Source organism: Leptopilina boulardi, unplaced genomic scaffold (assembly GCF_019393585.1).
Source record: "Leptopilina boulardi isolate dan_hultmark-lab unplaced genomic scaffold, ZJU_Lbou_2.1 LbouV2_214, whole genome shotgun sequence".
Taxonomy (NCBI): Eukaryota; Metazoa; Arthropoda; class Insecta; order Hymenoptera; family Figitidae; genus Leptopilina; species Leptopilina boulardi.
In genome coordinates, this window is record NW_026137768.1 from 4,936,580 (window position 1) to 4,953,371 (window position 16,792).

Consider the following 16,792-nt stretch of genomic DNA (forward strand, 5'->3'; position numbering starts at 1 on the left):
CTGATAAGTTTATAAACTAACAGGTGCAGAATTTAAATCTATAAATTATGTATATTTTCTTATTATATTACTGTATTTAATTTGATAAATAAAGAGGTTTTAAAAAGCAAAAGCAAATCCCCACTTAGTTCCGCTTGGACAATGTTATGAGTAGGATCTGCGCTTCTTCAAAAAAAATTATTTTAACAATTATGCAGCAAAAAAAATCCCCACTTAGTTCCGCTTGGACAATGTTATGAGTAGGACCTGCGCTTCTTCAAGAAGAATTATTTCAACAATTATTTATTATTCATCGTACACAACAAGTAGCATTTGCACATCTTCTATCGAAATGAATTTAGCAGTTAATTTCAACAGGCCACTGAAAGAGAAGAAGAAGACTTCAGCAGTTATTTTTTGTGGTAAGTTTGTGTTATTTAATATAATGTATCTACTTATAGGAAATAATATTCTCACATTTTTTTGCATTTAGAATAATTTTTATTTTATTTATATAACAATGTGCTAAAATATTAGTTTCGATTATTATTATATACAGCATTTATTATTTTTTATAAAACAAATAGTGCAGGTTATATTATATATAAGGATTTATTTTTTTTATGAAGCGAATAACGCAGTTTCGTATATATATATAATTATTAGATACTAATAATTATGATTTCGGGAAAAGAAGTATGTAAGGAAAATTTTAAGCATCGGTGTTAGCAATGTGGATTTCTACTTTCTGCGAATACTGTTTTCAATGGATATAATAAACAGAACAGACAAATAATAAACATAGGTAAAATCAGGATATCTTCAACAAAATTCAAAATAAAATAACCTGAGTGCATTGCCCGTTGAACGTAACTCACGCAAGCGTAACTGCTTTTACGGTAGTATTTCTACCTGCTCAACCTTGCTTGCATTCTATATTGTGAACGCGACCTAAAAAGTAGGGATGAATTTTATCAAGCAGTGCAGGCTACCATCACTGTAAAGGTGCTTATATACCTCAAATTTCGATCAGATGAACATTATTTCTGGACCGTGAAAATGCGTGAAAAGTCATTTTCACGGCGGGTATTTTTGAATTGTTTTAAACAAAAAATGTTTTTTTAAGAAATATAATATTAAATAATTGTTTTAATATGTAAGAACACTTTAAAATAGTGATAGAGAGATGATTTGATTAAAAAATTTAGCAAATTTTGCTTTAAAACGTTTTCTGCTACAAGAAAGTGTAAAATGACGATGTTTGTGAAATGGTTTGTACAGTGCTTCTTCCTTGTGAGTGTCTCTCAGAGTTTTGTTTATGTTATGTCGTTTCTTTTTAACTTGTAATAAATAATGAGTGCTGAAAATAAATCGGTAAGTTGAAATGTTTATCAAATAAATTTAAATTCTACTAATTGTTTCAAATAACTGAAAGAAACATGTACACATGTACACTGTACAAACCATTTCACAAACATCGTCATTTTACACTTTCTTGTAGCAGAAACGTTTTAAAGCAAAATTTGCTATATTTTTTAATCAAATCATTTTTCTATCACTATTTTAAAGTGTTCTTACATATTAAAACAATTATTTAATATTATATTTCTTAAAAAAACATTTTTTGTTCAAAACAATTCAAAAATACCCGCCGTGAAAATGACTTTTCACGCATTTTCACGGTCCAGAAATAATGTTCATCTGATCGAAATTTGAGGTATATAAGCACCTTAAACTTTAGACTTATTTCGCGCTTCTTGCATCTCAGTTAAAAAAACTCATGTGAACTGTAATGGAAGGAGTGGTTGTTTTGTGTACAGCTTTAAAGTCCGTGTCGACTGAGGTTATGTCGTCAGGAGTCAACGATGCGATCCGTGGGGTCATAAATGAATAGTTAGTTTGATTGAAGAGGAACGTGCAAAACTGTGAGTATATTATTATTAAATGCCGGTTGCCAAGATCGTCCAGATTCACGATTTTTTGCCCTGCCAAATTCCACTCTCTCTCTATATGCGTGTGCTACAAAATTCCATCGTGTTTCTCATGAGATGAGACATTTTTTGGGTCGTGTAGCTTTGTGTTTCGTCTATTAAAGTTCTTTCACTCTTCTTTGAATCTCCTCGTTGTCTCTTTAGATGACGAGGAAGTCGGATTGCAGCAGGAAAAGGATTCCTTTCTTGGTGACTAATGGTTAACATTACCGGAGCGCCATGACGTAGCCCGCGGTGCAAGGCTCTTTGCGGTTTTCTCGATTTTTTCATTTTCGTCCGCCTCTCTACCTAAAGTTATGGCAGGTGCAGGGCAACGACTGTTAAAAATCATATTTACAATGTTTTTGTGGTGTAACACGTGTTTAATTGTTATTTCTATTGGCAAAGCGCCAGACAACGCCAATTGTTGTACATTCAGTTATTTCCAATTATAACCTTTCTGGATTGATAATTTTGTGTAAATTTAGATGTGCTAGTGTCTGCATTCTGGTGCTTTAATCCCATGGAAAATGACTTACCATCTTTGTGGTTTTTAAAGTCTCACAAAGGAATATTGTGCTTTAAAATGGTTAGATATATTTGTTTTGAAAATTATTATTATTATTTTGTGCAATTTAAAAATTCTTGAACAAAGAAAAAAAAATATTTACAATTATAAAATAATGTTAATTTAAAAAACTTGATTTTTAAAATCTTTTTTTTTAAGATTAAATTCAGTGTTTTAAAATTTGAAATATTAAACATAGATATTATTTTTTAATTAATTATTGAATTGCCTGATTAAATTGATTGGAGTGCTTGATTTCTCAAGTCGATTGCAAATTAGTTTAGAGATTTAAATGTTTGCATGAAGTTAAGAGAAACTTTGATTAACGGGTATAATTTTCTTTCCATATATATATAACAAGTACATTTTTGGAGTAGCTCTATATAATCAAAGTCTCAAAGATAAGTTTACATTGCCAGGTTAGTTTACAATTAGATAAGATATTTCTTGACGATTACATCGGTTCATAAAACTTTGTGAAATTTCAAGCATTCTTCTTCTTTAAACTTTCACGTTATTTCATAATTTGGGTTTTGATTTTTTATGCGTATTTAATATATTCAAGTGATTAATTTTCCTCTAGTGATAATTCCAATTAAATTATAAATTCTTTTTTCATTTAAAATTGTGTTTTTTTTTAAAAATAATTTTGGATTGTTTTGAAATTCTATATAAAACTTGTATATTTATTTATAAATTGAGTATTTATTAATAAGTTATTGAAGAAATTCAAATTAGTGAATGTAAATAATTTCGTGATAAAATTGCAACAATCAATAAGTTAGAAAATAAATGAAAATTTATTATTAAGTTATTAAAATATAGTGTAAAGTTGAAAATAGTAAAATGAATCAATAATATTATCGTTGTTATTAAATTTAATAGAATCAATTATATTTTATCAATCTCACTTAAACAGTGAAAAAGGAGTTTTAACTGTACATCAATTAATTTACATTTTACGCTGTTGCTTTATGCATTAGGTATCAATTTCAACCTGTTTTCCTTCAATTTCTCCAGCAAGCCTGAACAGAAAATGACTTTGAAAACACAATGTAGCTAATAATGTTTACTTTTATACTCGTAGAAGATGAAACCGAATAATATTCTTCTTAGTTGAAATTTAATTTTCATAAAAAAAAAAATTGTTCCCAATATAACGTTTTAGGTTGTTTTTTTTGTGTTTAGTTTGTTCAGCAGTTTATTTCATTAAAGGAAGGAAAGGTGTTTTGAAATGATGACACACATAATTTATGCTCTCATAAAAATATTACTTGTGTTTATAGAAGAAGCTCATGTTTAAAAAAAAAAAAGTAGAATTTTTGATAAAAATATTTTTCAACAAAAATTGTTTAAATTTTTTTTGTAAAAATAATAATTACTGATTTAATAATTATTTAATTACTATATTTGAATTAAATATTAGTTAAATTATAAAATTTTAAATAAATTTGATTTGATGAAAATACATGATAAACTAATTTTAAAAATCATTTACCAAAATTTATAAAAGGGTTAAAAAAAAAATAAGGAGACTTCTTAAATGAAAGTAAAAGATACAGTGGTCTTAACAATCTTTTTCGTCTTCGGTTTTTTTTTTCCTTTTGTCTGACCCGTATTTGCCATTTTCACTTAAGTACACAAAAATGGAGTTGTTGTGTATCTCCGAGGTTAAAACCCAGGTTTAGCGCAAGTACAGATAGTAATAATAATAATGCAATTTATAAAGAAATCTTTTTTACATAGTTATCTTTTTGAGATGATAAGAGGTTTTATATCACGTTCTAGCTAAAATTTTCCTTTCACCAAAATGTCAACATATATCATGTTGTCGTTTTATTAAGTTCTTATACTTTCACCATAAAATCTATATTGTAAAATAATATTTTTCAATAACAAATTATAATTTTTGTTCTTTAATGTTTTTGAATTTCTATTTACATATTTTATAAATATAACAAATATGTAGTCTGTTATTATTATTATTAGATAATTAGAAATCAAAAAAGCACAAATTCTCAAATTTAGATAAAATTTTAGTTTATATTAATTTTAATTTATATTTACATTTTTCAACATATAACAATGTTGGAGGAGAATTTATATTTTATGAAAGTGTGTTATATACGTAATATGCCAAGTAATGTGTTTCACGTAAATATTCATGTAAGTTGATATAATTGCAACTTGAAAGTATTCATCAGAATTCCATTGTTCTTGAATTTAATTAATTAAAGTGTTATTTTTAACTGCAATAAAATCAAAAAAAAAAAAAAGAATATAAGTGTGAAGTATTTAGTGTATAGTTAATATAAGTGTTAAAAGTAACAAATTATCATAAATTATATAGAAAAATAAGAACAAAAAAGTTATTAATTATTGCTTTCTATATACAGTTTTAGTAATGTCGTAAAGAAATAAAAATCTATAATTTTCTTTTAAGGTACATATGAATTAAAATCATTTTGATTAACTAGCCAGAAGATTTTTTATATTGTTTTTATATACGCTTTCTAGATGATGTTCCCAAAGTTCTAATCGTTTAACATTTTTAAGTATTTTTTGTCTGAACTTGAAATTTAATGTTATTTAAAAACAACATTATTAATTTAATTTTGAAATTCAATTTTCACTTTGTATTTTTTTTTTTTTTTTATTATAGATTATAGTTTATAACCGAAAAATTATTGTAAAATAAAGAATTTCGTTTGTTTAAACATTCAAAAGTTGAGTAATACAAAATTTGTCATAATTTTGAGTAAATTGTTTTTAAAAAAAAGATCACGTTGCACACTTCATTCTTATTATATTAATTTGAATTTCCGCGTAGGAAACTTCCGTGTATTGAATATTATTGCGTGCCATTGAGTGTGATATCATCTTCGCTGCATCTCTGCAAAGTTATTAGTTAAAAAAATTTTAATTTTTTTGTGTCCATAGTTAAAATCAAAATTCAAAAGAATTTTACAATTTTTTTTTTAATTCCCTTTTTTTGTTTTCAGGCTGCGACAATGAAGATGAGCTTCTCATTGTCCTCACTGCAACCCTCTAGCAAAAGTCTAGAGGGTCCAGAGCATGTGAGAATGCAAGTTGAAAGGCCATATAACAGTCTCACCAAAAAAAGGTAAATATTTCATTTTATTATTCTATTAATAATATAAATAAAATTAAATCAACAATGATCAATTACTTAATTACTAAAATTGTCACCCCTCCCTTTATTTACTTTTTGTGAAGTTAATAATCTCCTATTTTGTCAATTTTTCATCTATTTCACCTTTTTCCATTTGTTAAAGTGCAATAATTTAATTTAATTTTTTTTTGAATAATTTAAGGCAGTTTTTCATATCTAATTACAAATTCAAGTCACACATCTTATTTTATGCATTCACATTTTCAAATGGAAAAGATGAACGAGCCAATATAATTGATGTTGATATACATATAAGGCCTGATGTTAAACTAGAAATTTCTCCTATATATATAGATGACCCTTACCTACGCATCTTATGCATTTATATTAATTTAAGACCTCCCAATTCGAAAATATTCCAATTAAGAAGCGTTTTTCTCTCAAGTTGTTTCAGAGCCTTTCAATTTAGATTTTACAGAACGTTCAAATTAGAAAGCAGTTTTTTGCCCAATTTATAACATGTTCAAATTGTTTTTTTTTATCCTTCATCAATTTTTGTTATATACATATGTAATTTAAAAAAAGAAATGTTAACTGTTAAAAATAATTTTTAATTGTAATTAGAATTTAAAGATTTTAAGAATTGAATATATGATTTGATGCAATAAAGTTTTATTATTTTTTTTGCAAATTTCAGGAAAGAACCGAAACAGGAACACTGCCAATGCATCTCAGAAAATCGTGAAGACACAGTTGATGATTTTTGGGCATCGATACGTACTAATTACGACTATATTATGGACACAAATTTAATTGACAGTTGCAAAGTAAGTTCATATTATTTTCAATTTTGTAATTTTATAAATAATTTCCTTGAATTATAAAAATTTAATTTAAAAAAATTATAAACGCAAATTCTGATTTTTCAAAAATTACTTATTTAATTATAAAAAATGGTAGACGATGCATAAGGAATTTATTTCCTATTTTTCATTTTAAGAAAACTAAATTAAATATTATATGGTTTTTCGTTTAATAATTCCATGAAAATCAAAGTAATTGATGAAAGTAATTAATTAAATACATTTTTATAGGAAGCGAATGGAGAACTAGCTTGGGATGAAGGTGACGTTTCCACACTCTCTTGGGGTTTAAATGAAGTTAGTTGCCAATTTTCAGAACTCTACTCGTGGCTTAGAGTTCTTCAGGAGTTGGTTTACTCTAAAGAGGAAAATCTTCTAGACAAAGGCCTGCGTGCAGTAAGTAATTCAATAATTTAAATATAAAATGAAAATAATTCAAAAACAACGATTCGTCGCCAAAAAGGCAAAAATTTTCTTTAAATAAACAAATAAATGAAATTATTAAATTAATATTTTTTTAAACAAATTAAAATTGATTTCATATTCATTTTCCAAATGAAAAGAAAAATTTCTTTCCTTTAAAAATTGTAGAACAGTGCATGGAAACATTTTATTTATTTCTGTATTTTTTTTTCCTTATTAAGAAATATAATAATTAATTGGCGAAATTTCTGTAATTTAGGCTCACATGGAGGAGCTACGACGCAAGGCATACAGAAGAAGATTGTTCAATGAACAAGCGGGAAAATTAATAGCCCGTGAGCCAGCTTTAAGAGATGAAATTACTTGGCGTGTTGATCATCTTAACGCTAAATGGGAACTTGTTGAACAAATCATGGCCCCAACAGTTAGACCTGTTACAGATCATCAAGACGTTTCTGCAGGTAATGTATAATTTTCTCATAAATATTATAGTCATGCGATTTTTTACTATTTATTACGATTTAAATTTGTATACCATAATAAATTTGGATTATTATACTTTATTGTTTGGAATAAATGAGAATTAACAGTTAGAATTATATATTAGAACAACGTACTTTCTGGAATTTTGTATTTTTTTTTATAAAATCGAGACGTGTGTAATTAAATTATCGTTTAATAATGAGAATATTTTACAATTAGTAAATTTTAATAAATAGTTTAAAAATACATATAAAATTAGGCCAAATAAAAATTGGGTTAATGAAAAGTTCAGTTTGCTACGGTAATTTTCAACCAAACTGACGGTAACTAAGGTAGTGACGAAGACTGGGACATTTATCTTAAAAGCTAAAACTTAATTATAACAATTTTATAATTGGTCAGGGAATTTTTAAGAAAATGGTCTGGAAAACCTGGAAATTTCAGGAAGTTTTGAAATTTTGAATCCGTAGCAATCCTGATAGTTTTTTTTTGACTAGTTCTGGTCAATTTTTTGGAGCATAACAAAGTTACAATAAATTTTGAAATTTTTTGAAAAATGTTACCAACTTTTTGATCATATGAATCTTTGTTTTTTCTTATAAAATTAAATATTAAAAGAAAGTTTAGTTTTATGTTATATAATTGATCCGCATTGTTTGATATGAGGAATTATAAATATAAATACTGGTTTTTATATATTATCTAATTTTCACCTAAATAGATTAAATATTTCTGTAATTAATTATATATAATTAGATTATGAAATAAAATAGATGTTTATTCATTGTTTAACAATAGAAATTTAAGTCAATGTATCAAGAATGTTAAAAATTGATTTTTTTCTAGATTTCGATCATGAAGTGAAGTGCCTGAGGAAGTGGCTACGCGAAATGGAAACTCGTATGCAGCCTTTAAGTTTTCACATCGATTGGAGCAGAGCGGAACTGGAGGAGAAGGCAATGGAACACATGGTGAGTTTTTTAATTTAAATAAAAAAAAAAAATATGTATCAAAATATCTTTTTGAAAATTCGTGGTTAAAGAAAATGCAATTCTTGTAAATTTAAACTCCTATGATAATTCATAGGAGGAAGATAGCCTTAGGTAAATGTAATTCGTTTAATGGTAACAAAAATTTTTAGTTAAAAAAATACCATTCGTTTTGCTTTGCTGGTAACAGCAAACGATAACGATTGTCGGTACAGTAGAACTCGTATAACTATTTGTAGGTAAACTCAAAGATCAATTCATTCGGTGTAGTTCCTCTGAAATGAAAAAGATGGCAGCTCTCTATACTTTCGTCAAACATTTTTGAAACTTCTTATTTTATTCGATTTTTATATAATTTTTACAATATTCGGAAAATTTATATTCATTTAATTAATTTATTATTTTACTTTTTTTATTAATTAACTTTGACAATGCTATTGAATTCCATAAATCAATGCTCTCAATTCAAATTTATTTTTTTAATTATTATTTTATCTCTCATTCATTGTTTTTCTCTTCACTTTTGTCATTCATTTGTTTAATTTCGATTTTTTTTTTCAAATTTATTCATTTGAATCAAATTGATCGATCAAAGAATAATTGAATTTAATTACTTGGGTGATAAAATATTTTGGATTTTTAGAAATTGATAGATAATTTTTTGTTTTTATTGATGTAACGGTATATACTTATAAACCAACATTGGGATCCGTTGTTTTATCCACAGTGGTAAACGATAACTCTTGCGATTCTTAGTAAACAATTAAATTGTGACCTGGCCCAGATGTCGCAACTACCGTTTCATACAATACAAATGCCAACTACACTTTTGTTCACATTGTAAATTCGATGACATGATAAACAGTCACCAAATGATTGATGAATCAAGTCTTGTGCGAACGTCAAGGATCAATCTTCTTTCATTTTCCGCACACACATCAGCTTCCAAGAAATTTAATATCATGCTCTACTCTTAACTCGATTAAATCAGCAATTGTATTTCAAGTTACATTTTATATATTAAATTTAATTTAATCTTTGATTTTCAATTTAAAATTTTTTTTATCTCAATTTCAAGTTCTAAAATTCATTATTTATTTTTCCATTATTCTATTTTATATAAATTATTTTATATAATTTTGTACAAATTGCTTAGCAGCGGTTTTCTTTTGACTTTGATTTAATTGATTGAGCTTCTTATAAGTTTTTTCTTTTTTGTTGCGAATTCAAAAGTAAAAAAAAAGATAATTACACTTTTCAAACTTTCATTTGAATATTATATTTTTTTAATGCTTCTCGTGTTTACACGAAAGGTCAGCAGTCCAGAAAGTAAATTAAGTTTTTGATTAAAAATAAAAAAAAAAAAAAAAAATTGAAAGAGGGAAAAAATTATTATGTCAGTTATGTAGCACGTGACACATTTATAATCGTAACAAGCATACTCTCGCATTCTCTTAACAACCAGTTTGACTGCTTCCGACACGATAAATTTTAAAGTTACATTGATTGAAACAATTTCAAATTGTAGATTTTTTTTTGTTATTTGTTTCCTAATATTAAATATGGAAAATTCGCTATATTTCTCTCTTTGCTAAGAATTTGAAATTGGATCAAATTTTCTACATTAAAATACATTTTTGCAAGTTATAATTTATTCATTTTGAAAAATTGTTTTTATTTTTCATTTTTACATATATTAAAGTCAAGTTATTTTATGTTGAGATAGATAAAACCTTAATTGTGAACAAATTTATTTTTCCTTTCGAATCATATCTCTTATCAAAATGTCTTCACCTTTTTGTCATGAATCATTAATTTAAAACTTTCACCTTGTTAAACAAATATTTATTTAACTCTTTCAATTTTTTTTTTTGTTCAACATTGAGAAATTTTTATTGCTAAATAATTTAGTACTGAATCTAATAAAGAGAGGCGTGAAAGTTAATTCTTGGATGTCTTAATTTGAAAATTGGTCTTTTTATTGATATCAGTAAATTTTTACCGTTTTTATTATTGTTCTATAGATGACATTCCAAATTTGTCAGAAATTTTTTTTTCTTTAATTCCATCCAGACTGTTACGAACTGTAAAAAATTTTTTGATTCCTTAATTGGTTATTTGACTTATCAAAAATAAATATTTATTTGAATCAAATTATTTTTATTTGAATTAAATAAATTGTATTTGAACCATAATAATTTCTGTATTTGAAACAAATACCATTTATATGAATCAAATAATAAATAAATATTTATTTGATAATAAGTAACCGATAATTTGATTGAAATAAATTTTTTTCAGTGCAGGATTGTTACGGGTCAGAGAAATCAGGGAAAAGTTAGGAAATTTTTATTAAAAGTATTTTATAAAATTTTAACATTTTTTGGCAAAATACAATTTTTTTGGGTGCAGTTCCGAATAGCACATACCTCTGATTTCGATAAAACTTGGTATCCCTACGTAATTTGGTGCGCTGATTACGAAAATCATAGTGAAAATTGGCGGAAATTTAATTATCATGGTAAAAACCATAAAAAACACCATAAAATCATGGTTTTTTTCGATTATCTCGTAAAAAACAAAAAACTTCGAAAAAAGTTTTAGACGAAAGTTGTAGATCTCTAAAAAACACACATTTCATGTTTTATGCATTTTTTACCAAAAGTCATTATTTTTCGAGAAAAACGCAAAATAGTAAACACGGCCTTCGGCCGCGTAAGGTACTGCTCGCTTCTCTTTTTAAGAAATCTTGGCGAGAGGGGGTGGATGTGTCCGAAAGTAATTTGCAGAAATTATCATATTCACCATTACTCAGGATCCAACGAATTCCGCAAAATACTTTCGGCCATATCCACCCCCTCTCGCCAAGGTTTTTTTAAAAAGAAAAGCGAGCAGTACCTTACGCGGCCGAAGGCCGTGTTTACTATTTTGCGTTTACCGCTGCTGTAGACTCCACCCCACAATTTCTGCAAATTACTTTCGGACACATCCACCCCCTCTCGCCAAGATTTCTTAAAAAGAGAAGCGAGCAGTACCTTACGCGGCCGAAGGCCGTGTTTACTATTTTGCGTTTTTCTCGAAAAATAATGACTTTTGGTAAAAAATGCATAAAACATGAAATGTGTGTTTTTTAGAGATCTACAACTTTCGTCTAAAACTTTTTTCGAAGTTTTTTGTTTTTTACGAGATAATCGAAAAAAACCATGATTTTATGGTGTTTTTTATGGTTTTTACCATGATAATTAAATTTCCGCCAATTTTCACTATGATTTTCGTAATCAGCGCACCAAATTACGTAGGGATACTAAGTTTTATTGAAATCGGAGGTATGTGCTATTCGGAACTGCACCCATTATTTTTCTCTCTTCTTCCTTTGTGGAGTGCTACTACTTTCATGTTGTTGGCTGCTACTCAATTTACGTATATATTATATTGGTTTGACTGTCTACTCGCTCGTGATATCTAGTTTGGTACATCGTAGACTGCCTGGTGCGATTAGATAGTGCAGATTCGCTGTGGATAGATTAGTGATACGCGCGAGTAACTTTCTCTGTTTCCCATTGGTTTGTGCCAGGCAGGCGTAGGCATTGAGGCCAAATAGAGAGAATAAATGGGCGCTCGTAACATACGAGTGCAGGTCAATTGACCCGATCGTATATATATATATACGAATGGGATGAGGTCAAAGAAGTCAGAAGCTAAATGGAAAGAATGTCGTCATTAGATAGAAACGGGAAGCTGTTTTTCGCATTTTGATGATGGTATATATATATATATATATATATATATATATATATATATACTTTAAAGAGAGAAGAGCTCACTTATTCTTTCTTATATAAATATATATTCTCATCTTAAGAGTCGGAACACCAATCGCGAAACGGTGTGTTAAATTGTTCATCAATGCGCCGCGGATATATTGTGAGAGAGGCATGAGTAGATGAGAGAAACTCTTCGAGTCTAAAGCCCACTTTTAAGAGGTTTCTTCTTGGGAAATAAAGGGCTTTGGATCTGCTAGTTGAGATAAGGCACGTGTGGGCAATTTTAAGATAAGCCGTGAAATGTTGCGCAGGTCATTTTAATTTCTATTTATGTTTATTGGCAGGATGCAGTATTATATTGGAAATTTTTATAGCTATTAATGAAAAGTTTCTACGTGATTTCTTTAAAGAGATTCTTAAAAGGAATTCGTAATTTTTTTTTTCTCAGATCTTATGTGAAAAATCCTTGATGGAAATAAATTGAAAATTCTCTTTTTGAAATTTTTTTTTATTCAATTTGCTATTTTTATAATAAACAAAATTTTTATTTCGTTATTTTATAAGAATAAAATTATATTTTAATTTATTATTATCATATTATTATTAATTTATTTTCATTAATTATTATATTTGTTGAAAAATATTTATTATAACGTTTAAAATTTGACGTTAATATTTTCGATTAATTTATTATAATTACTTGGGTGATGATAAATAGTTTGAAATTTAACTATATGGATAGATGCGTTTAATAATAATTTTGTTAATATCTTTATAACGATTGTTATTAGCAGTATATCTCGTTTTAGATGTCAATTGCTTGAATCAAGATAAATTCTAGTAAATAATAGCCATAGATGTAAGATTGAATCATCTGCATTGAAAAATTGTAGCCCCAAGGTACTTTCTTGAGACCTGTCAGCCTGTCAAATGTGTATATATATATGCATCCATGAAAACATTGATTGGAATTTAACGTTTCACTTTGCATAAAAGGCGATGCATAAGTTGGTTTTTTTAAAAAAAATAATATTCCAATGAATATTCAATATATTGTTAGTATACGTATTATGTAAAAGATTAGAAAAAAAAAATTATTTCAGTCAATCAAATTTATAAACATATATAGGGTTTGAAGACTTTCATGTGCGTTTAAAATTATCCTTGGAAGGTAAAATAAAAATTATCAACGTTAATATCTTATTTATAATGTTATGTATTAATATTAATATAGAAAAAATTCAATTTTTAAAAAATTAAATAATTTTCTGTATTACATAAATTTGAAGTTAATTATATAATTAAAAATTATAAAGTTCACTTCTTTCGATAATTAAAGTTTGCCATAAAAAGAGAAATAAAAAAACGAATTTTTTAAACTTGCATTTCTTGAATAAAAAAAAAAATAAATAAAAACTTGTTAATAAATTAACTGGAAATTATGGAAAAAATGATAATTGATAATAGTAAAATTTATTATTATTTATAAAAACAGAAAATTGTGCAATTTTATTCTCGCGAATTTATATAAATTGATGCTAGTTTGTTTGTTAAAAAAGTCAATATTTTCGACGATAAATAAATATAATATTGAATTTCATTTGAAAACACCTTTTACTCTTTAATTTACGATTCAGTAACTGTAACTGACTCTTACTAAATCCGGAAAAGGTCTTAAAAAATCGCGTCTTAATTTCCATTTTCCTTATGTGGAATGGTTATACCTACGCTGGAATATATGTATATATATATATCTAAAGCACAACTTCTAACGGCTCGTTCTAACTTCGTGATTACCATCGCACAATTTTCATATCGTTATGATATGCGCGACAGAATGATGTTTCACTTCAAGCTAAACATCAAAAAGGTTTCTTGCCTAATTAACAAGGTTAACATTATTTATCGACGCTTCAGTAGTTTCCTGATCCTTTCTTCTATATATGCGTTGATCATATATATATATACGCATATTCATACCATACGAGATATAAGTCTTTATGGCGATCCTCCGATTATACGTTCGTTCAAAAGTAATTAATTACAATACACTCCGGCTGTCTAATTAAACCCTCTGTAATTGTCTAACTGTTGTGCAATTGTTTAGCGTGGCAATTAGCCATTATTTTTCTTGCCTTAAAGCATAGGGTAGTTATTTTTTTTTTACATTTTTCAAAGTGTGGAGAATAATTTTTTAATTATTTATTGTAATTTAATTACTTCATTTATTGCTAATTTAATTAATTTGTACATTTTTATTTAACAAAATTTATTGCAACAAGAAAACAGATTTGTATAAACTGAAAAAAAAATTATTTGATTCAAATACTCGATTACTTGACTCACAGAAAATTAAAAGGCATTAAAATAAGCTGCAACGCTTATTATTTTAATCCAATTTTGCTTATTTTAATCCATTTTGGTATTAAAATAAGCAAAATTGGATTAAAATAATAAGCGTTGCAGCTTATTTTAATACCTTATAATTTTCTGTGCTATTATATCAAATAAATATTTACTTGAACCAAATAATTTTTATTTGCAGTAAATAAACCGTAGGTATTTAAATCAATGATTTCTGTATTTAAAACAAATGCCATTTAATTGATTCAAATAAAAATTATTTGGTTCAAGTAAATATTTATTTGATAATAAGTAACTGATTAAATAAATTTTTATTTCACTGATATTAACAAATCTGTTTGTCAGGTGTAACAATCTTTTTCTCCGTGTATAATTATGACAAGTATATAAGGAAGGCGATTGGATAATTTTTGTCATAAATGAAGGGATGGATAATTAGGAATTTTTTTTTTTTTCTTTTCTTTCTTTATTTTGCGAATTGTAAAGTAAACTATGGAGAGGCTCATGTAATTTAATAGTTAGTCACGACTTTCTATAGGCAGATTAGTTGTCTTCTATATCAGGTGTTCGCAAATTACCTGTAGAAACGATCTGAATTCTTGAGTGTCAGGAAAATTATATGTAATTAGTCGACTCACGGCTATAGTATTGGCGCAGGGATATATACACGCGGAAAAATCAAATGCCGTTTTGTAACACACGCACGCTCCACTCGCGCGCACGGAAACATTTACTAGTCAATTGCTCACTATATCCTAGGCTTCAATCCATCAATTCAATATATTTTTCATTTTCTTAATTATTGCCTTCGTTGGTGGCTTTTCTGTATATGAAAACTTATTTATTTCATATATATATATATATGAATATAATTTTTTTCTTCTGCAATATTATTTTCTAAAATTTCCAAATAATAACTGCGTTATTACTATTTCAATTTTGTTTTGAAAGCTGATAAATTTAAAAAATATTGTAATAATAATAATTTTTTCCTTGGGATTTTTTTGAAAAATTATATTTTTTTTTTTGGTAAACATTGAGATATAGTTTCTAATTTAGGAAACTGTGTTAACTTAATTAGTTTTGAAGAAAATTGCAATATTGTAATTCACTTCCACATCTTTCGCTTTCACATTTCCTAAGAAAAGATTACCGAACGGAATCGTAAATTGTTTAAAATGACAGTAGCGGAAAAGCAAAATTACATCTAGTATTTCCAAGCAAGAGATTAAGAATTCTCTTTATTCTCTCATTATTCTAGATTTTAATAAAGCCGTGAGATTTTTAAAGTGGCACATCTTGTGTGCTGATGATTCGCACAACATATTTTGTGATGTGCAGATTGTCTTCTCATGTTTCCTTTGTCTCTTTCTTTCTTCTTCTTCTTCTTCGTCTTCTTCTTTTTTTTCTATCAACATTATTAAGTATAATTTTTCCCATCTGGCAGCTACCAGATGTATCGAGTGTACTTCCTCATCCGGCATCAAAAAATTTTGAATCATATTTCGAGTTGTTTGAAACTAGAGCTGATTTTGATTATATATTTAAAATCTTATATGTCTTATTTTAAGACATTTGACTTAAATCAAAATTAAAATAAGATTTACATTTATAATAAAACAACCCCTCGGGGTAAAGTTAAGATTATATACAACACCAGATAATCTTGAATACTGGAATATTAGAAATCGTCGAAAAGTCATTATGTCTCACCTTTACCTAAAACATCGTAAAGTTTATAAAGAATTATTCTTTTCTCGCTTGTTTATAGAAATCGATTGTTTAATTTTACAATTATTATTATCATAATTTTCATTTATTATTCGATAGATAGTGTAAAATTTATTTCTAAAAACAGGAGGAGACGAAGTTTTATTGCATTTGGAAAGTTTTTTGATTTCAGTACAGTTGACAGGTCGTAAAAATGAAAATGAAAGAACATATTCTCAAGTTACGACTATTAATTCTACGTTTTATTATTACGTTGAACCAGGAACCATATAAGAAACATTAAAGTGGGGGACGACTTTATGAACAGAGTGTGCGGTTTTCTTGCCAGACCATTATATCGACGGGTATTTCAACCTCGATTTTTAGCAGCTTTCAATAGGTACATTTATTATATATGTATATATATGGTTGCTATTGCAAACCACGTGTACTGAACCCTACCCTTTTTTTGCCATTAATGTAGGCCACTCTGATTTTTTTAATTCATTTTTCGCCCCCTGTTGTCCCCCTTTCCTTATGCTTTTG

At 27.1% G+C, this 16,792-nt stretch overlaps 1 protein-coding gene across 3 annotated transcripts in view; it reads left to right on the forward strand.

Annotated features, from left to right (window-relative positions):
* The first annotated feature begins 137 nt into the window (after positions 1-137).
* The window catches only part of LOC127279266 (klarsicht protein), a 127,100-nt gene continuing 110,445 nt past the window's right edge, over positions 138-16,792 (forward strand). The window contains exons 1-6 of one of the 3 annotated variants that reach the window (XM_051301517.1): positions 138-401; positions 5,520-5,641; positions 6,348-6,477; positions 6,745-6,909; positions 7,196-7,397; positions 8,266-8,390. In XM_051301517.1, the coding sequence (XP_051157474.1) occupies positions 5,529-5,641; positions 6,348-6,477; positions 6,745-6,909; positions 7,196-7,397; positions 8,266-8,390 (735 nt within the window). In that variant the 5' untranslated portion in view covers positions 138-401; positions 5,520-5,528. Of the gene's footprint in view, positions 402-1,710; positions 1,905-2,411; positions 2,539-5,519; positions 5,642-6,347; positions 6,478-6,744; positions 6,910-7,195; positions 7,398-8,265; positions 8,391-16,792 lie in introns of those variants that run through there. The other 2 variants (XM_051301516.1, XM_051301515.1) reach the window with 2 other exon arrangements.